This window comes from Solanum dulcamara, chromosome 3, assembly GCF_947179165.1.
Source record: "Solanum dulcamara chromosome 3, daSolDulc1.2, whole genome shotgun sequence".
NCBI lineage: Eukaryota > Viridiplantae > Streptophyta > Magnoliopsida > Solanales > Solanaceae > Solanum > Solanum dulcamara.
Genome location: NC_077239.1, coordinates 78361228 through 78384673, shown reverse-complemented (window position 1 = coordinate 78384673; position 23446 = coordinate 78361228). Strand labels below are relative to the sequence as shown.

The following is a 23446-nucleotide window of genomic DNA, read 5'->3' as shown; positions in this document are numbered from 1 at the left end:
TGTAGGGAAAATTAATATAATAGCTAATCACATGTGATGAATTTTTACAGAAAAATCTGAGCCTATTTATAGATATAAAGTTGTCACTATTTTCTTAATATTGAAGTGTGTAGATTTTACGAGAAAATGACAAAAATAGTCCTTATATTTGGAGTAGGTTTTAAGTATTATGTAAATATATATTAGTAAAATTATCTAAATAGACAACTTATTTTATCATATTTTCTAAAAAAATTTATCGTTTGAAAAAATTACAAAATTGCTACTCTCTTTTATTCTCGGATACATCACTTTACGCGACGTATCGGTCGGATACATCACTTTACGTAATGTATCGGGACGTCGGATACATCACTTTACACGATGTATCGGGATATCGGATACATCACTTTACGCGATGTATCGATTAAATACATCACTTTACGTAATGTATCAGGACGTTTTGGGATGTATCCGGATTCAACCAAATTTAAGGGATTTTTGTGATTTGAAAAAGAATAAAAATAGGATTTAATTAGCTCTTAACACTATGAGATTTGTGTAATCCTTTCATATATATTTCTGAGCTGTTTTAGTTTGGTCATTTAAATTTTTCAAAAATGAGGACTTTTGGTTTATGCAAATAGTTTTATGAAATATGTTTGTTAAATTAGATTGATGACAAACAGATTTAACCAAAATCATTCAAATCAAATTTTAGAAATTGCAAAACGAAAAACTGTACTAGATATCAAAACTAGATTAAAAAAATGTTAGCGCTTCAGAAACTCACACCATATTTTTGAAATAGACCCAAAATAGTAGAAACTACAGAAATCACACAGTAATCCTTTTTTTCTTTCTAATTTCCGTCAAATCTAATAGACATAGCTGATTTAACGATGACCAAAGCGAACTTAACAGACTAAAAATGCTAATATATATTTAAGGGACTATTTTGAAACTAACTCAAACATAAGGACCATTTTTATTATTTTCTCTAGTTCTTACCTATATGATTTTAACTTTGGAATTAAGTTTTCTACAGAGAACCTTTTTTTTTTCTTTTTTTCCCCAATAGTCCCAATTGCTTCCTCTTCTTGATACTTATTTGATATAGAACTGATTCTTTGTTGAAAATAGCCACATTGATAATAACTTGTTTGTGACATATAAACCTCATTCAACTATTTAACCTTGCTCCCTTGAAATAAAAGAAAAATTAGAAGTTGATATATTACCTTAATTCAACATCAAATTCTTGTTGAATGATACTTGATATCATGCAGGTAGATAACAAATTAATTAATTAAGTTCTAGGTGAATTGTGATCAATAAAATCGACAACCTATACTATATGAAGAGTTTATTGGATTTGAAAGGAAAAAAAAATATCCATGTCCAACTTCCTCGAAGGCATCCCTCTCTTTTAAGAGGACCACACGTCAAATCCCGTTAAGTTTTTGAAGTCAAAATTTTTAGGAATAATGGTCCGAAAAATATTTGAATTTTGACAAAAATTATTGTAACAATTTCAAATTTTGGACGGGTCCTATTACCCCTGCACTATTTAATAGTGCATTTTAAAAGTATATTCGTGCCCAGCTATCACTAAATTTTTGTGAGTTTGATAACTACTGACGTTATTATTGATTTTGAAGTCAAATTTTTTAGGGCTCCAATTAAGAATCCGTTTAGCCATGAGAATTTTTTATTTTTTTCACTTTATTTAAAACCAGTATTTGATCATAAAAATTCTATTAGAAAACACTCAAACTCCTTTTTTTAGTTTCATTATAATTTTCTTTTTAAAATTCTATTCGAAAAATTTTATTTAAATTATATTTCTTTTTTTTATATATAGAAAATGTACATTCAAACAACTAAATATTATTTGCAAAAACTATAGCCAACTAAATAAAGTGTGTTGGGGGGTGGGGGGGAGGAGGGGGATTGTAACAGTATGTAGTTGCTCGTTTATGAAATCTAATTTATGATATTATGTGATTATATATTTTGAGATATTACACTTTTAGAGCAGATTTGATTGTACGTTTTAGGTATATTAGTCAAGTGAGGTGATTTTACTAGTTTTTAGAAGAAGAAAAGACATAAAGACACGACTGAAGTTGTCCCCTTTTTTCAAAAAGTCACCTTAACTATTTAATACCTTTGTAAATAGATCATTTTAACCCAATTTGACCCAGCATTTGTGAACACGCAACTGACGCGCGTGAACAACTTTTTTTTCTTCCCAGAACCAATCATTTCATTATTTTTTTAATTTTTCTTTCCTTTTTTAATTTTTATTTTCAATTGAATTCTTTGTTTTTCCGGTCTTCTTCAACGCGTTGATAGCGATTTTCGTCGTCGTGTTTAATTTTTTTTTAATAGGAATGATGAAAAGGTAATAATAATGACAAGAAAAAATAAAGAGGGCGATGGTTACTATTGATTATCATTTTATCCGATGAAAAAATATTTTTCGGCGATAAAGAGATGTTTTTTGCACTACATTGATAATAAATTTCGTCGTTAGTGCTTAATTTTTTTGATAAAGATAACAAAAAGTCAAAGGAAAAAATGAAGAGGGAGATGATCATTACTAGCCATCATTTTATCCGGCGAAAAACTATTTTTCGGTGAAAAATATTTTAATTTTTCCTCCACTTTTATGATCTACTTCACTATTTTTTTATCTATAATATTAATTAATGTGACCTTCTTAATTAATGTGTCATTAAGAAGAAAGGAAGTTGATTGAAAAGAAAAAAAGAAAAAAATAATTGAGGAGGGCTTGAAAGTAGGGGGTGGGGTGGGCATAAAATACCGAAAACCGAATTACCGAACCGAACCGGCTAATTCGGTATTTCGGTATTCGGTAATTCGGGAATTCGGTTCGGTATTCGGTACCAAAAATCATATTTTCGATATTCGGGTTCGGTATTAGGTATTTATTTTTATACCGTTTGGTATTCGGTATTTACCGAATACCGAATTTAAATGAGAATTAGCAGCCCATTATATTGATATATTCTGTTGGGCTAAAGCCTAAAGGAGTATAGAAAAGGGCAAAAGGCCCATTATCCATAAATGTTTAGGTTCAAAGACCAAATCCAAATTAAATCCTAACTCCTAACTCCTAAGTAACCCTAAGTCCCTAACTCCCTAAGTGAACGCCCACTTCACTCTTCAGTCTTCACAGTTCACAGTTCACAAATGACAAATACAAACTAGAAACTTCCGACCACTCCTCAGCTGCATCGCAGACGGCGGCGTTGAGTGAACATCCGTTTTATCTTTGTCGTCTGAGCACTTGGGAATATATCGTAATCACTAATCACATATGTACTATGAGTTACTTTTTTCCCCTTTGCTTGAAGTTTATCAAAAAACTCCATCTTCTCTGAATCTAACACTACTTGTGTAGAAATCAACTTAAGAAGAGGTTGCTGCAGAAGTAGTGTTCTGCTTTGTGTTGCAAGTTGTGTAAATCATTCATAATGGTCTTGATTTGTAGAAGGTTTCAAAACATTATCTGCCTTTGTTGTTTGGTTGTCTATGGATTGACATATTTCATGATTTCTCAATTTTCAGACTGGTTGGAGAGTACTCTAAAGAATACTGTACCGACCCCAAAGCTTTTGGAGAGTTGGAGAGTACACAAACTCAGAGGTTTATACGCGTTGCTTTTGCTCCACATCTGCCTGATTCTTACTGTGAGTTTGTTATTACTAGAGAAAAGGTTTTTGGTTTAGAAAGATAAAGGACATTAAGCTTGAACAAAAGGAATTGAGATTCACTGCAGTCACAGTTTTGCCTCTCTTGACATGGCTACTTTTGATGCCTTCAGCTTTTTTGTTTTCCAATTTTTCACAACTTTTTATAGGAAAAATTACATAATTACGCAAATATTTATACTATATTTACTAATTCTCCTTATATTTTGAAATAATTACACATTGTGTTTAATAATTTCATAGGTTTAGCGCAAATTGTTCTATCAGAATTCACTATTCAGAGGTGAGCAAGATGATATCTGTTCTTTTTTTATTTTGTTTTACACTTCCAATTTATGTCTTATAACATTTGTAATCTCTTTTATGTTTAGATGGAAGATAAATCAAGTCGAACAACCAATGTCGCACCTCTTGCTCTTACTGAGTCTCTTGATTCAACACCGGAATCAGTGGCTGTGAAGAGGAAAGCTATTGAATCAAGATCTGCACCGGGGACCGTATTCTTGATTCATTTAGGAGTTCTTTGACTCCAAAATTGGTGCAAGCTATTATTTGTCTTCAAGATTGGCATCGAAATGAGCCTTATCCCATAAATGTTGAAGAAGATTTTAATGATCTTATGAAACTTGAACTTGGTATGTTTTTCAGTTTTTGTATTTTATTTTTATATTTTTTTACTTTGTTTAATTGTTGACACGTTTTAAATTCTTTTTAGCTATGGATGATATTGACTTGCATTGTTCAAGCTGAAAAACAGTAAAAGCAAATTTTGGACTCTATTTCCTCTGCTGCTACTGTTTCTGACTTCTGATTTTGGAGCTGCTTCAGCTGGTGGTGTTGTTGTGTGTAGCTGCTGCTGCTGCAGGTAGTGTTGCAGCTTATGTTGTTTGTTGTTGTTGTGTGTTGCAGCTGAATCATTTTGTTGTTGTTGCTGCATGTTGTATGCTGTTGCAAGTGCTGTTGACTGTTAAATATGGCACAGTGATTCATTCCATAACAAACACTCAAAGGCCAACACGGAGAATGATTTGAATTTTGTCTTGGTTGATCTTTTGCGTCGAAGTTTTAACTCGTGTAATATATATGTATATTATAATGGTTCTTAGCTGTGTGGCCTCTTTTTGTTCATTTGTCATTTTCATGATTTCTGTTACTCTGCAGAAAGATTTTGAAAATGAATTTTAATTGTTAGGTAGCTCACTGCATTGATATGGATTTGAATTTATTTAGAAGTACATTATTTTGTGAAGTAGCTCACTCACCTCATCACTGTATCCTGTTTTGTAACATGGTCACGTGTTTGGAGTTTATGCTGGAAACTCTTGGGATCAAGCTGGCTGTCACTTGCAGTGAATTTCAACTTCAGAATACATATGTGCTAATTATAAGTGAAACAGGATTGTGGGGTTTACGTTAATTCCCATTTAAATTGCTCGTACTTGCTTTTCCTTTCCTAGACATCTATATCATATATAGCTGATTATCTTTTTAACAGTGTTCACTGGTAAGTTTCATCCTGTTATGGTACATTGATAGTACTTATATGCTAGTAATTTGTTTGAGATCTAGTAGCAAAAATGAACTTGTGTTTTTTGGTTATATGTACACTTTTGGTGTTTTCTTTTTCACGTGGACTTCAATTCACTCGATTTGTTTCTTTCTAGATTGGTGAGAACAATGGATTACTCTGTAATAGTGTTTGGAGTATAAGAGGTTACTAGAAATGTGTGCAAAATTATTGTTCATTTCATCTACAAGCCTGAAAGTTCAAGCCAGCTTGTAGGAAGTGGATGACTTTTGTATATCTATTATTAATGCAAAGTACTGTCAATCGCAGATGACTCGTACAGTCGTACTTGATCTCATTTTGTTTATGTTAACTTGTTCCTGTGCAAGAGAAAACATAATTCTTTAAATTGTAACTATTTTCAGTTGTTGAATCCCAGTTGCTGAAGGCTAGGATGCGGATGCAACAAAAATACTTGGATCAGTTCTACGCATTATATGACGACTTCAATATTACCAAGCTACCTTTGCTTCTCGAGCGGTGTCGATGGAGGTGGTGGTGTTGTGTGTAGTGTTGCAGCTTATGTTGTATTGTTGTTAGTTGTTGTGTGTTGCAGCTGAGGGCTGAAGCACTTTGTTGTTGTTGCCTGTTGTTGCCTTTTAGTTTTAGGTTTTATTTTAAGATGGTTTGTGGCTACTTATCTTGTAAAAAAAGTGCTTGCATTTGTGTTGATCTTATAAGATGCAGAAATTTGGGTATTACCGAATACCGTACCGAACCGAATTTTTATTTACCGATTACCGAATTACCGAACTGAAGTTTGAAAATTCGGTATTTGGTATATACTTTGAATTACCGATTACCGAATTATCGAATCTAAATTTTGAAAATACCGAACTGAATACCGAACGCCCACCCCTAGGTAAGAGTGGGAGGTGAAGAAGAAGAAAGAAGAAAATTGGGGGAGGGGCTGGAACGTTGGGTGGGTAGGGTGGGAAAAAGTCAAAAAGTATGAGAGGCAAAAAAGAATAAAGAAAAACTTAAAATTAAAAATATATATATTTAATTTAAATTAATACGTGTCACGTAATAACTGGTGCGTGACATCACTTCATTTTTTTAAAAGAGGGGCTGATCGAAAAATGAGGCAATAGTATTACTTTAAAATTGTTTAGGGGGGTCATAGGACGCCTCCAAAGTTAAAGTGTCATTTTGAAAAAACAGGACAACTTCAATTATGACTTTATGTCTTTTCTCTTTTAGAAGTTTGGGATACAAATTATATTTAAAAAAATACTTTCAAATTATAAATATTCTTTGTAAAAAAAATGGCCAACCACGACTTTTGTTCCAACTCCGACTTCAAAAATTTTAAATAAAATAAAAAATATTTAATTTTTTCATGTAAAATGATGTATCCGACGGATACATCGCGTAAAGTGATGTATCCGAGAATAAAGAGAGTAGCAATTTTGTAATTTTTTCAAACGATGAAATTTTTTAGAAAATATGATAAAATAAGTTGTGTATTTAGATAATTTTTGTAATATATATTTACATAATACTTAAAACCTACTCCAAATATAAGGACTATTTTTGTCATTTTCTCGTAAAATCTACACACTTCAATATTAAGAAAATTGTGACAACTTTATATCTATAAATAGGCTCAGATTTTTCTGTAAAAATTCATCACATGTGATTAGCTATTATATTAATTATCCCTACAAGAAAAAAGATAGTTTTCAATGGCTTTTTGCCTCCTAACAATTATAGTCACTTTTGGTCTTCTTTCTTACTTTGGTTCTTCTTTTGATCCAACCCCTTTTCAAGATTTTTGTGTTGCAACTAGTGATTCCAATGCTGCAGTTAAAAATTACCATTTCAATCTAATTTAGTTGTATTATTCACTGATCTGACGATAATAATATAAAAGTTTATTTATATTAACTAAATGACGTTTGATATCAGAATAAAAAAAATAATTCCAAGACATATGAAATTATCTTATCTTGTGTTTGCTTGAAACATTCGATTTCAGGTTAAATAATCTGGGGATTATTTTATATCTTAATCTTTGTACTACCTTATTCAACTCAAACAAAACAAATGACAAATTATATGCCCTTGTTCCAAAGCTCTTCTATCAAGGTCCTTTAAGAAAGCCAAGGTTAAAATTTAAAATAAAAACTTATTCAAATTTTGTCCATTTTCAAACCAAACACTTGTTTTGAATAAATATGTCTCAATTTTTAATTCAATAAAATCAAAAAAAAATACTAATAATACATAAAAACATGGATTATTATTCTCAATTACTATTCCTGCATTATATTTTAGTATAGGGACAATTTCAAATATATACAATAAACTATTTAGTTTATAACAAATATAGTCATGTTTTATTTACATAAAAAATAGCCGAAAATCATAGGAAATATAAATTGACTATATAATACAGCTTACCAAAAGTCATAGAAAGTATACACTGACTATACAATATAAATTACTTATAAATGAGTTATACACTGAATATACATTATGATACATTCTATACATGACATATACATGGAGTATACATGAATATACACCGAATATACACCGACTAGCCTTTTTTTGATAATTAAAATGATCGAATGGCCATCTACTATAATCATCCATTTAGTATATTGTCCTTGAACCAAACGTTCTTTCAGTGTATAGAAGTTAAACTCTTTTTCTTTTTTTTTTGTTCTTAGACTTGCACCAATACATACTCCAACTTTGTTCTAATTTATTTTGCAGTGTTTGTGAATGGAAAATTTTGCAAAGATCCAAAATTGGCCACAGCAGACGATTTCTTTCTTGCAGGACTTAACGTTAGTGGAAATCCTTTACTAGGATTGGGAACATTTGTAAATTTAGTCGATATAAATCGTCTTGCAGGACTCAACACTCTTGAAATTTCACTTGTTCGCTCTGATTTTTCACCATTGGGCCTAATTCCACCCCATACACACCTCGTGGCACTGAAATTATTGTTGTCATAGAGGGTACTCTCTATGTTGGATTTTTGGCCCTTGACACTACAAATCCATTAAAAACTAAATCTTTTACAAAAATATTGAGTAAAGGGGATGTATTTGTGTTCCCACAAGGATTAATTCATTTTCAGTATAATATTGGACATACTAATGCAACTGTTTTTGGTGCTTTTAATAGCCAAAATGCTGGGCTAATTGTGGTTGGAAGTGAACTATTTGGATCAAATCCGCCACTTGTGGATGATGTTCTTTCAAAAGCATTCCAGTTGGACAAGAAAATAGTGAAACAACTTCAAGGATTGTTCTTATAGAATTAAACAAGAGAAATTGTGTCTTGAAAAATAATATGTATACTATGTTAGGAAATCTTAGATCAGTAATTGATTGGCTATCTGAATTTTAATCTTGTTGATGAAGATTTGATTCTCCGCCTTGTAATCCCCTCCCCCTCCCTGTATCACCTTCCCCTAATAACCCCAAATTTAAAATAAAATAAAAAGAATTATATTGCGTGGGAATTATTGGTTGTTATTATAATTCAAGTTTTGATGCATCAACAAATCATGAGACCTGATTGGTGGACCTGGTCCCATGATCGGTGTGTGTCACATACCAAATGGGAGCCAACTGTAAAAGATGTCACCACCTGCTGTGGTTGGTAGGCAAATAAGAATAGATTACAAACTATGGGACCTGATCAGGGAACCTGGTCCAGTTGTAAAAGCTGCCACCACCTGCTGTAGTTGGTGGAAAGCAGCTGAAGGACAGAGACGTCCAGCCAATCAGAAGGTACTAGGTAATTTTGTTCATATGCTAAATACTATCTTTAGGACATGAAACAAATCAGTTCCACACATCACATTTATAAGACATAAGGAAAAAGGAGTGTGTGCTCAAAAAAAAGAATACTTCCTCAAAGCAGCAAGGGACCTGATTGAGCTACTATTGAAGAATAGTTTTTAGGATGTTGATTTGTTGTAATGTTGTGTCTTATGTTCTAACATTGTAAGATCAGTTACTATGCTATAAAGGAATATTGAGCATGTTTTCTTTTATCAGTTTTGCATCGAGTTCATAGCTAGAGTTAACTTTGAAAGGTGTGTTTGAAGTCTATGTCAACTAGAGGAAGTTGGTATAGTGGGCAATAGAGTTATTGCTTAGTTTCCGAGTCATGGCTAGAGTTAGCTTGATCGGAGTATTCAAAGTCTATGTCAACTAGAGTTAGTTGGGATAGTGCGCAATAGAGGTATTGCTTAGGATCAAAATCTTGTAATAGAGGTATTGCAAGCCAAGGGGTGGAGAGGGTTAGTGTCTAGTTATAATAAGTTGTAATAGATTACTTTGTTCTTGTATCTCAGTGAAGAATGATTGGTGAAATCCTGTTGGACAAGTAAACATTGTGTGTCATTTTACCTTCTGCACTTAACTTGAGCATTCTGTTAACTGATTGTGTCAAGGGACATGGTTCCCTGACTCGTGTGGTGGACTCGTACAAGCCAACAGTTGTTTTTTCTAATATGTACTATTTGTTATCGGTTTTGTAATGTTTTAGAGATAACTATGAACGTTTGGAATAATGTGCTTGATTTTACTTTGTTACCTTCCTTTGTTCTTGACGGTCAATTTGGATTTTTGAAGTCATAATTAACTATTACTATTATTCAAGGTCGTTATTTCCTAGTTCACTAAAAAAAAAAAAATGAAATCAGTTATGAACTTTGCAGCTGAATTCCTCGTACTATGATAACCCGTCGCTAAATAGAATTACCGATGAATTTTATTGTTTAGCTACAAACTTATCAATCGCTAATTCTTCTTTTTATTAGTGATTTTTTGAAGAAACAAGTGATTCTATCAATTTTTGAAGACTTATGTTGAATCTAAGTATTGAATCTAATTATGTTGAATTTAATTATTAAAAATTGTCGAAATTGATATTAAAAAATTGTATATCAAAAAGCAAAACTATGGTGGTGAATTGTTATACTACACGTCACATTATGATAACCAAAATTTGATCAAAACTCATGGAAAACCATCATAATTTCTAGTTGAAATAAATATTTTTCAATCGCAAATAAGAAATCATGAGAATCACCATAACTTTTGAGCGTCTCCTATTTGTACAAAACTTAATTATCCAAGGAACATCGCTAGGCTAGGCTTGAGTTCCTTTGGAATGGAATAATCCACAAAATTATTTTATTTTATTTTATTTTGGAGAGGAAGATGATTAAAAAGTCAAAAGGAATAAACTAAAATCCACATAGAATCTAGTAATATCAGTAACGTTTATATATCATAATTAATCAGAAAAGGGCAAATTAAAACAAATTCAGGCCACCTAAACTGATAATACATGTTAACATTATGGAAAACAAAATAGCAAATTAATTAAACTCTAGTTTTATATTTGTTATGTAGTACTCTTAGATTTAGATTGATTTTCTAAGCGTTGTATACATAAGGGTGACGAATTAATTGATATAGTCTAAAATCATAGATTGATCAGGAGCTTGAATTGAAACTTCAGGAGAAGGAGCTGGTGCAGCAACTTGTGGAGGTTCTTCAGAAGGTTGATCATGGTGGGGCTTGTGTTGGTGATGATGATGGTGGTGATGATGGTGGTGATGATGATGGTGATGGTGGTGGTGTTTATGCGCAGGTGTTGGTGGTGGAACAACTGGGGTTTCTTCTGGAGGTGGTGAAACAACTGGAGTTTCTTCCGGAGGTGGTGAACTACCTGGTGTTTCTTCCGGAGGTGGTGAAACACCGGGGGTTTCTTCTGGAGGTGGTGAACTACCTGGAGTTTCTTCTGGAGGTGGTGGAGAAATTGGGGTGTCTTCTGGAGGTGGTGAAACAATTGGAAGATCTTCAGAAGAAGGAGAAATATTTATTGGGATTTTTTGATCATGTAGGATATCTAGATGATGATCATCAACATTAGGTCCAATTCTAAAGAAGTAGTCTCTTCTCAAAGAGAGAGTTGGAGTAAAAAGCAAGACAAGGCCAAGGAGAAGACAAAGATGTGAATGTGAAATAGCCATTTTTTGTGAATCACTAATGAATTGTGCTAATGATACTTCAATGGTCAAAAACTATGAAGAAAACATTGGCTTATATAGTGGAAGAGTGGTTTGTGGTATTAAATTATGTTTTATCTCCTCTTTGTATTGTATTTACTTGCATTTACTCAACATTGACTCAAATCTAGTTTAGAGGCTTGGTAGCATTAATGTATAAGTACAGTCCAATTTACTTGTCGTTGTTTTTCATTTATAATATTCTTAAGAGAACATTAATTAAAAAGATATAATGTGACTAAATTATCTTTTTTGATCTTTAATATTTAATATTACTTTATTTTTCGTTATATTAATTTCTTTTCATATTTATTAATTAAGAACAAAGGTGCAAACTAATAATTAATTTAATTTAATTTTCTAAAATAACAACTATTGTAGATCAATTATTTTAAATATGCACGACAACTAGAGTAGTTTAAAAGAATTTATTTTCAAATGTTTAGTTATATTGAAGAAATTTAAAGGCCAACAAGACATTTTTTTAATTTTTTTTTTGTTGATTGGGGGGTTGGGGTAGTCTGAAGTCTGAACTCATGGTAGAAACCTGGTTGAAATATTGATGGTTGTGTGAAGAGGATTATAGGGTCAAACTTCAAAGTTAACAAAAAAAAAAGGAAAAAGGAAATAACATGATCTTAAGCATGTTGTTCTTTGAAAAGAGTAATTAAACTTTAATGCTACCAACGGTCTAACAAGATTGCATATTATAGATGTCATTAGTACCTCCTATTTCCTTTGTTTCAATTTATCTGATATTTTTTGCTTTTCGAGATTCAAATTTTTTAATTTTGACTGTATGGTTGGATACAAAATCTTTTAGTAATAAAATTTACACATTTGGAAACTACGTAAAAGGTCCTATTTCCTCTGTTCCTTTTGTACTTGTCACAATTTTCTTTTTGACAGTCAAACGATATAAACTTTGACCAATATGTTAAAACGTATTTTTTTATCATATTGATATAAGAGCAATTACAGCTTATACTACTTTTTGTATTTTCTTTAGATTTCCCAACAAATTATTGTTGACAACAAGAGAATTTTGAAGGTCCATTTACTCCAAAATAAAATAATTATGGAAAAATTATACGAATTGGCAAACAGTACTAGTTATTATAATATAATTATAGTTTTACATAATTATGAATAGCGGCTACAGTTTTATGAAATTTGTTATTATACAAAACTGGAGGCTCATAAACAAATCTAGAAGCGAATTTAGGGGCTCATAGACAAATCTTTAAAAGTTTGTCTTTGTATACAAAGATAATTTAGGGCTCATATACAAATCTCTAAAGCAAATTTATATTTGTATATACAATCTCTTTGAAAGTCCAATTTGTATAATACAGTGAGATATACAAACGGAAAAGTTCAATTTGTATAATGCAGCAAGATATACAAATGAAAATTGGCATAGCAACTGAAATTATAGTTATAGAATATAATTAGGTAAACTGTAGTTAATGAGCCTAATTATATTTCAAGTCTTTGATAGTGGCTCGCATATAATATAATAAAGAATTAGTTTCATGTTAGATAGTGTTAAAACCTTTATTATAATTCAATTAATTAATTGCTTTTTGGCTAAATAATAGTCTATTCTGTATATATCAACTATCAAGCGATCAATTATTGGCAAATGATTTAGTTGAGTAGAAAACATATATATTAACATTTGACATGGACAATGGTATGATATACTTATCTATTGTCCATTATCAACATGGTGGATAGTCGATCATTATTAGTGAAGTGCTTAACTTTTTACAACAATAAAAAAATTAATCAGAGATAACGATAATTGAATTGGATGATAATAATAATTGAGAGTTAAGAATACCAATGGTTAAATTAAAAAAGCTTTTCAACATTGAGGAACGATTTTTAATGAAAATTCTAAATTTTTCGCCAAAAAAAGAAATATATCTGAAAGGGGAGAAAAATATACACTTTTGAGTGGAAAAAATTATTTTTATTAATAATTTGGATTTTTAAAAACGTTGGGGATGGGGCTTATCTTTTATCTTTCAAGACTTTGGAGTTGGAAATGCGTAAATCTTTTAGGAGTTTTGGAAATAAGAATTAGTTTATACTATTTTTCAAGACTTTAGTGTTAAGGTTAGCAACTTTTTAAGGTTTTTTTTTTTGTTGTTGTTGATGTCATAAAAGGTGTCATTGACAGATAAATTGAAAAGCTATGTGAAATGGTGTCTGTTTCATCAAATTTTCAAGACTTATGTTTATTTCACCAATTGAGTTTTCAAAAAATGAAAGATACAATTAGCCCAAAACTAATTCACTATAGTCTCATGAATCTGAATAATCTCCGCCAAGTAAATCATAATTTATATCAATATTTATAATAGTATAAAATCTATTTTGATTAGAAATTTAAAAACGTATTTTCATATAAATTTGACTACATAGTCTAAAATAATTTAAGTTTAGTCTTTAACAAAAAAATAAAAATCCTAGTGAAGAACGATGCGATACTCTTTATTTTTGCTGATAGTATCGATATGATACTCGTTTAATGATTAAATTATTTACAACAACAATAGCACAATTTTTAAAACTCTACGGAGATTATTTTATGAAAAATGAAAATCAAGAGTCATATAATTACTATATCTATTTTGAGTTCGACATATGGGAATAATAAGGCCTTGTTTAAGAAATTCAAGAATGATTATAATATTCCAATAGGCAATAGCCATGATCCAAGAAAATTGGAATCAATAACAAATCATTCTTTCTAGCATTTTTATAACCCTAGTCTATATTAAATTATTACAATACTAAGAAAGAAAAATCATCATCTAAAAATTTAGAAGTGTCACTTGAAACTTCAGAAGAAGGAGCAGGGGTAGGTTGATCATGTTCATGATGGTGGCTTTCATGACCATGATGATGGTGATGGTGATGACCATGATGTTGGTGATGGTGATGACCATGATGTTGGTGATGATGATGATGTTGATGATGATGTTTATGTTCATTAGGAGAGGGTGAAATAGTAATTTCTCCGGAAGATGGTGGGCTAATTGGAGCATCTACTGGTGAATATTGAGGAGATGGTGAAATAGTAATTTCTGGGCTAATTGGAGCATCTACTGGTGAATCTTGAGGAGATGGTGAAATAGTAATTTCTCCGGAAGTTGATGGGCTAATTGGGGTTGAAGTGTCATCATCACTAGGAGAAGGGGCAATTTGTGTATCTTCTAAAATTATTTTTCTAGAGAAAGTTGGAGTTGAGAGAAACAAAAGGACAAGGAGAAAAGAGTGGAGTAAGTGTGAAGAAGAGGCCATTTTTGCAATTCACTAAATTGTATTGTAATTGCAATGGTGAGAAAAAAGTGTAAAGAAAATAGTGGCTTTTATAGAGGATACCAAGGTATTTGACATTAAATTCTAATCTATTTTATTTGATTTCCATTGGATTTACTTTCTAAGAATCAAGATTGCGTCTTACTATTGAGTTGGTCGTATCTTAAATATTGGTCAAAATTTATACAGTTTAAAAAAATTTAAATATTAGTTAAAATTCATGTCATTGACTTTCGAAAATCAGAATGTGGCCAATAAAACGGGGAGGAGGGAGTACTCCTTTTTAAAAGACAAAGTGAAGAATAAGTTTTGAAATATTGATTATCTAAAACAAATATTTTAATTGTGTTTACATTATTAGATTCTTTATCCAACTTGTAGAAATATCTCACTAAATTATTTTTTGAAAAAGTGAATTTTTGATGAAAGTTTACATGTCATACACTCATACTTACAGGATTTACGTAAAACTAATTATATAAAACTTATTTGACCCTTTTTTAAAAAAAATTTAAAAATTTAGCGAATGAAATAAAAATTATATTCCATCAGTGATAAATTAATCTATGAATTGATTTTCATTCTCACTTGTAATTAAGGTATTGTAATATCTAGTAAAAAGTTTAATGTATTACTAAATGTGTGATTTAACTGTATATATATAGTTATCTTATAAATATGTAACCATACAAATGTATCAAAGTAATTCTCTAAAATTGATTTTTATATATAGTAGTACTAATTATAATTCTCACTTTTAATTAAGGTATTGTAATATCTAGTAAAAAATTTAATGTATTACTAAAAATGCATAAGATTTAATAGTATATATATAGTTATCTTATTAATATGTAACCATATAAATGAATTGAAGTAATTTGAATTGATATACAAGGTTAGTAAATTCATAGTTTAACTGCTTACCAAAAGCAATTAAGGAATAATATTTATATTGATGAATTGAATTAGGTACATGAAAATTAATCTGAATCTACGAATAGGAAAATTATTATTTTCTATGTCTTAATTTATGTGGCACAGTTGAAAAATTGAAATTTTGAAATTCAAAATTTTAAATTTTAATCGTTAATTCAGATATAGAAGTTTTATGTTTTTTCCAACAAAATATATATATTTAAAAACAACATTAAAATACTGTAAATCAAAAATAATTTAATAATTTAAAAATATTTAAAACACATATAAAGAACTTTTGATTAAAAATCTCTTTAGTTAACGCCGAAAATTTCAATTGTATCATATAAAATGGAAAGAAGAAAATCTTATACTTTCTTAAGTATCATATATAATGTCCACTTACTATTTTAGTTCACTTATGGTCAAGGAAACAAAATAAATAAATTAATAAATAAATGAAAACACGTTGAGTTGAGAATGGTTGTTCAATTATTTGTTTAACAATAACAATTATATTGCAATTCAAAAATATTGATGTTAGGGTTAATTATATGAATTATTTGTATCAACTTCGAATTCATTTGAGTTCGTTTCATTTCCTTAGTTAATAATTTATATAAATATATAATGTGTTAAGGGGTACTATGTCTAAAAACAGATACTAATTAAGGCAGGTAAACTTTCGTTTAAAAAGTTTCTATTTAGATTTTACTTTGTTAAATATGAGCATAGTTTGATAACCATATTATCCAAAAGAATTCAAAAGTTATTTAGTATTTCTACAAATTAGGGAATTTTCTTATTGATAATACCAAGAATCTATTTGGTCAAAAATAATTCATCTTTGAATCCATTAAAGTAATCATCTTTATTTAATCAAATATCGTCAAGATATTCTAGTATATCATAACTAAATTTTTAGCACAAAAAATATTCTTTTTATTATATTTCTTGGAAATGGCTGATTGTAGGACAACTCATACGATTTTTTGAGAGGAAGTTACATATATAAAGTAATTTTTTGTATAAATTTTAAGGACATTGATTATATTTCCTGAAAATTTGTATTCCTTCTTTTCTTAAAAAATAATTATTTTGGTAGTATTATGTTGGAACATAGTTAATCTAATATGTGCTTAGAATTATATTATCATATATTTTTATTAAAAGAATTGACAAAACTTGAATAAATTGAAAACCCAACAAAAATTTGAAGCTGCAAAAATCAACTTAATTGATTTGATTTAATTTCAATATTTGAATAATCGACTTAATTGATTTGAATTCCTTTAAAATAATTGACTTAAATCAACATGTGAACACCCCTAATTAACTTACAGTATAACGTATTCAACATTTACAATGTATTTAATTTAAATAAATCTCAATTTAGAATGATGGATAGAGACCCACTCCAAACTTCTGGCTATATAAAGTTTAGTTGGTGTACTTCAATTGTTTTGTGGTTGTGGCAAGCGCAACCCTCGTAACAATCATAAATTCTGACGATCGATGGAATATTTTTATACTAAATTATTAGTTTGTTATGAATTTTGACGAGTCCATCAATAAGAAATTTAATTTTACACTAAAACTCTTGATGATCCACCTTGATTTTTGAGATAGACATCCATCGATTAATTTATTGTGTATAATCAAAATTAAACATTTTAAAACCATTTCAATCATCTAAATTTCTCTTAAAGTCTATTTCAATCGTTTAGGCTGATATTTTGTACATTACTTTTCAATGTAGCACATGGCAACTCGTATAGTATATTGAAAAATCAGAAATGAAAAAATTGAAAAATATATAACACAAAGAAAGTAAAAAATGTAATGTGAAATTTTAAGTTGTCACATTTGGAATAATTTTCTACTGTTTTACTAGTACATTTTAAAGACAAAATATATAACATCATTTTTCCTTTTTCTCTTTTGTTGATAATTCTGATCTCTAATTGTCCTTTGAATAAATTTATAAAGCTGTTTTAGTTTTCCCACTTTCAAAATTGTGAATTTATACCCACTACTTACTTAGACAAATTCAAGATATAGATCTTATGGGGTTCAATTTTTAAGAGTTTTAATATCAAACTCATGATACTTTAAAGTTACTAGATCGGACCTACTATTTGAACAATTTTAATGAATGTTTACACAAAATTTATGATCTATATTAAAAGCATTAGATTCAGATTAATCCAGTACTACAACATTGTATTCACTTCTAACAACAAAATTTCACATACAACATTTTTCTCCTCCTTTTTTTTTCATAAATAATTTTGATCTACCTTTGTAACCCTTGTATATATAAGGTATTACAAAAGTAAGAAAGAGAAAGCATTAATTGATTTAGAAACTTTAAGAAAGAGAAATCATTAATTGATTTAGAAACTTTAGAAGAATGAGCTAATGCGTCAGCCGCAGGTTCTTATGTAGATAGTTGATCAGTTGTTGATTGCGGTCTTTATGACCGTGGTGGGGGTTATAACATTTAGTGTAGGGCCAGTGGTGGCCTACAGTCCCTAGATGGTCGACTTCGTGAGGATGACCGCCGCATATACGCTCAAGAGAAGGAGCAGAAGAAGGAGAAGCAACACCCTCAGGAGCAAGTGGTTTATCATGTTCTTTATGACGATCTATGTGACGACATTTAGGGTGGTGACCTGGGTGGTGGCCCTTATGGGGATGACCGCCACATATACGCTCAGAAGCTGGAGCTGGAGCAGGCGAAACACCCTCAGGAGAAGGTGGTTTATCATGTTCTTTGTGACGGCCTTCGTGACGACATTTAGGATGGTGACTTGGGTGGTGGCCCTTATTGGGATGACCGCCACATATACGCTCAGGAGCTGGAGCTGGAGAAACTGTAACGATGACACCTGATGAATTTTGAGGAGATGGTGGAATAGTGATTTCTCCATAGTCAGGTGATAAAATACTAGTTGAAGTGTCTTCGCTTGGAGAAGGGGCACTTGAAGTATTTTTCAAATGTATTTTTCTTGAGAGAGTTGGAGTTGAGAGAAAGATAAGGCCAATGAAAAGAAAGAGTAAAAGTGAAAAAGTGGCCATTTTTGTGAATGGTGAGAAATTGTGAAGAAAACAGTTGCTTATAAAGTGGAAATATGGCTTTTGTTGGATTAAATTGTGATTTATCTCCTCTTTGAATTTATTTTACCTGCATTTATTAGTCAAGATTGCATTAATTTTGCATCAAACTGATGAGATTACATGTGATACAAAGTATACGGATGAGACATTGAATTATGAGCTCACTTGGGCCGAGAGCCACATATTGGGCCGAGCAGGTAAATAGGTCTGCTAAAATTACACCAAAATAAGACGGGTCATTTCGCACAAATATCCCTTATTTAGGGACGGTTTATTATTTTATCCTTCGATATTTTAAGTAATAACTTAAGTGATTGAAAATACCTCTGGCATCAAAACAACAAATAACTTTTTACAGGGCAGAAGTTTACATTCTTGTATCATAATATCTCACAAGTTATATCGTAAAAACGCAATAACTTATGTCCCTGACATCGAAATAACAAATAATTTTATTTTATTTTTTAAATTTATACGTTAGCATCACAACATCCCACAAAAAAATGTTGCAAAAGGCATACAAGTTATGTCCTATGGCAATATATACAGGGGAAAATAACTTATTACTAAAACTTATACTAAGGGTGTGTTTGGTATGGAAGAAAACATTTTTGGTCAAAATATTTTCTCTAGTAAAACAAACTCCTTAAAAATGAGGAAAATAATTTTTCTAGTGGAAGTTGAGGGAAGAAAAATTCATTAGTAACTTTGCTATCTCTTCCCCACCCACACAATGTCCCCAACCCCCATCACAACCCTTCCACCCCCGACCCCACCCTCATAATGTTTTACTAACTTGCATATAAAATTTGATTGATTCACCTTGGTTCTTATTAAATTCGAATTCAAAATTTAAAGGTTTCCAAAAAAAACTAAATTAAAAAGGCAAGGAGAGAAAAATGAAGGCCTATGCCAAAGGGTGGTAAATGAACACTCGTCAAAGAGGTTCCAATTATATTACTAAACCAACAACCTACTTTGTTATTGCGTTCCAAACTAATAATTCTTATATGTTTTTATCAATTTCCCAATATAAATACAATTCTTATATGTTTTATGAATTTCTCAATATAAATACAAGTCTACGCAAAAGTTAGTGGGTTCGATAACCCTCACTCTATACCCTAAATCCGCATGAAATGTTCCCACACCATCCAGTGGCGGACCCAGAAATTTTATGAAGGGGGTTCAAAAAAAATTAAATATGCTAATCAGAAAAAAAAATGTGCTTATTCGGATTCGAACCTGCGAGCTAAGACAAGCTAAGGCAAAATATTGGACCCCATTTGCCACTAAGCTAGTCCTTTGGCTTATGCTCAGGGGTTTCAATGTTAAATATATACACATAAATTAAAATTTTTATATTATATATACCGTGTAATTTTTTAATGAAGGGTTGCACGTGGGTCCTCCCCTGACACCATCATAGTACTATTGCACGAAAGATGTTTTTTTCAGGTTTACACCTAAGAAAAGAAATCTTTCCAACCCCTCTTCTATTTTTAGTTGCCAAAAGGAAAGAGTTTACTATAATGTTTAGTGTATAAAGAACTTTTTTTTTATTATCAATGCACATTTTCACTCAACAGAACTTTGTAAACATGGATCAAAGAAGATCAACTAACAATAAAGATTTCTAAATATTGAACCAGGAGATTGATACTTGATATCCAGAGCCTGAAAGTTTCATCTCATTGAAGAGGATATTCAATATCAGTTGAGATTCATGACTACTCTTCTAACGCCACACTCGCATTATACGAACCAATAATCTAAGAAAATTGTTTCAGAATCAGAAACGAATTAATCGGAAATCCCCAGCACCATAGTCTGAATTTACATACCTCTGTTTAATCAAAGACATAATCCAACTTTTATTTTTGGACATAGAATGATTTGTTTAATTGAGCTTCAGTTGCAGAACATACATCTAATAAAGAATGCAAGCAAGCTTAGGGATTCAGATAACCATATTTAAAAGAAAACAGAACAGAAGAATCACAAAAAACACAAGATTTTATAAACACAAGATCCATAACACAAAGCTTAACCCCACCGGTTGACGGTAAGTAACACACAACTCTTTCAACTAAGAGAGACTCTGTAACAAAGTTGGACAATACAGTTTGAAAAAAACAACCAAAATGTATTGAGAGACTCACACATTAGTCTAAAACGACTAGCTTCTGGTACTCTTCACCGGAAATAGCAAGCTCCATAACTTCCACCGGATTAACAATTCCACCACCTTCCAAGAACATGGTCAATAGGTTCTTAGAAAACCCACTCACAAGTGCTACACCACTTTGCTTTTCCAAAACTGGAGTCGACCTTGAATCTCGAAGGTTCCAAAACACAATCTCGGGCACATTTTTGTATCCCTTCTCTGCAAATTTTCGTTGAATTGCCTGATAATCTGTCTCCCATGCATTTTCTGATGCCTGATCGAATTCCATATCGCTGAACACAAACACCTTCTTTAGCATTTGATCCTCACTAAGATTTCCTTGTACCGCCACTTCCAAAATAGTATCAAACACTTTCTGGAAATTTGTGTTCATACCCCAGTTCATATTTCTAACAAACTCGGTCTTCTCTTTTAGAGTATCACCTTCAACTTTCTGCAGTTCAGGCGACTCACTGAATGTGATCAATTTTCCCTTCCATGGTTCCACACTCAATTCTGAAACCAAGACACCAAGTGCCACAGACACCTCCATCGGTGTCCCACTCATACTTCCAGAAACATCACATACGGCGATACAATCACTTAATTTTCCTTTCTTACGAAGATCATCAACCATTCTTTTCCACTGAAGTTCAGCTACTTCTCCACCATCTCCATCACTCAATGCCCCAATAATCTCATGAGGCAGAAGCGCTCCGGCTGCAATTTTTGCCTTCCCTGACTTCACGTCCTCAAGATATGCATTAAACCTTTCCTGGTCATGCTTCAAAAAGTGTTCTTTATAGTTCTTCATAGCCACTGATGCCACCCTATTGTATGGCAAGGAATTCCACTTATTAGCACTCATGTACACCTCAGGCAATTCTAATGCCTTATGTAAAGGCACAAGCACATCTTTTCTCAATCTATCTCTCACCCTATAAGCATAATGACCCTCCTCAACCCCATTGTATTCACTATAACTTTCTCTTGGAAACATCTTTTTCGCAATGCTCTCACACATCAAAGTGGCTTTGTCATATGAAGAATCAACAGTTGGGCACCATTTTGCAGCCAAACTAATCTCATTTGTCTTCCCTGAATTCAACTTCTCAAGATCAGCCCTCAAAAGCTCAGCAAAGAAATCCGAAATCTTATCATGTAAACGCCTATAATGTTCATCCGAATAATACTTATCTAATGCCTTCTTCGCCTTAGCTACCTCTTTCTCCTTCCTCAAAGCCCTTGTTTTCTCTTGCTCTGCCTTGATTTCTTCCTTCAATTCCTCTAAATTTCTCTTAACTTTCACCTTCTTCTCCTTACTATCCTCACTAGGCCTACTCACCCTCTTGAATCTACCACGACCACCACCACCTCTACCTCTCGATTTTTCCCTCTCCTCTTTCTCAGTTTTCCTCACAAATGGTCCTTCTAGAATTCTATACAAAATTTCTAGTAAATCCTTAAAATACCCAAAATCAGCAAGTGCATGAACATTACAAGCAAGGGTTTTAGGGTGAGTATAATGTAACCAAAACGCAGCCGCATAAAACCCTTCTTTATCAGACTTACCTGTGCCTCTAACGCCTCTGAGATTGCAAATCAGTTTCAGAGCCGTCAAAGGGTTGTGAGCCCAAGCCAATTCCAGCCGTCCGATCAAATCATCCGGCGATGTATCCGGCACGACATGAAAGAAGAAATCCAAACAAGGATTTCCAGAAGATATGAAAGTGGCGGAATTGTTCTCAGTCAAACCCCTTAGAGGAAGCTTTGAAAGATCGAGATTTTTTATTTCATCAGATGGACCGGTGATGGGGATATCAACGGTTTCGGGATCGTCGAGTGTGAAGGCGGAGAACGGTCGCTCACGGCGGAGCACCGGCGGACCAACAAGAAAAGATTTTGATGGCATATGATGAATGGAACCAAAAAGAAAAAAAAACTTCAGTGAGAAGTTTAACATGCGGGAGAAACACGTTTTGGACACGTTCAATGTGCATTGAAAATGGAGGGGAATAATATTTGCAAAATCTTTTTTCCACAAATACCCCCAATTCAATTACTTAACACTGAGAAAGTTTTAAAAAAAAATAAAAAAAATAATTAAGGTCAAACTAGTTCCTAAGGTGCCGTTTGCCACAATTATATTTGGGAAAAACTTGAAAAAAATAATAATTAATATTTGGCCATATAACTTATTATTATTAGGCAAATATATTTAGCAAATATTTCAAGTTGTCAAATTCTACAAACAAACAAAAAAACCTTGAATTTAGGCCAAATTCTAGAATTTAGGAATTTTTAAAAATTATCCCAAACTTTTATATTTTATAAAACGTTCATCATCTATTAATTTCAATTAATATCTATGTATAACCAACTCCATTATGATATTTGTTCACGAGAAAAAAAAATTATTCGTAGAATATTATATTAAAGAATAGCTTGTTACTAAATCATTGTTGATTTTAATGTATTGATGAATCAGTGACGAGTTTGAGTTATAATTTGAGTGGCAAGTTTGAGAAAAAAGAATAATTTGTTTTTAATGAGTTAAGTTGATATTGAATCAGTGACAA

The 23446-nt window shown here is 31.5% G+C and overlaps 1 protein-coding gene and 1 pseudogene across 1 annotated transcript; one reads left to right on the top strand and one right to left on the bottom strand.

Moving 5' to 3' along the window:
* The first annotated feature begins 6974 nt into the window (after nucleotides 1-6974).
* Nucleotides 6975-8748, top strand: LOC129881855 (germin-like protein subfamily 1 member 7; annotated as a pseudogene).
* An 11950-nt stretch (nucleotides 8749-20698) lies between these two features.
* On the bottom strand, nucleotides 20699-22865 carry LOC129883126 (uncharacterized). The gene has a single exon (XM_055957715.1). The coding sequence runs from the start codon at nucleotides 22828-22830 to the stop codon at nucleotides 20866-20868; it is 1965 nt and encodes a 654-aa protein (XP_055813690.1). The 5' UTR covers nucleotides 22831-22865; the 3' UTR covers nucleotides 20699-20865.
* Between the last annotated feature and the right edge of the window lie 581 nt (nucleotides 22866-23446).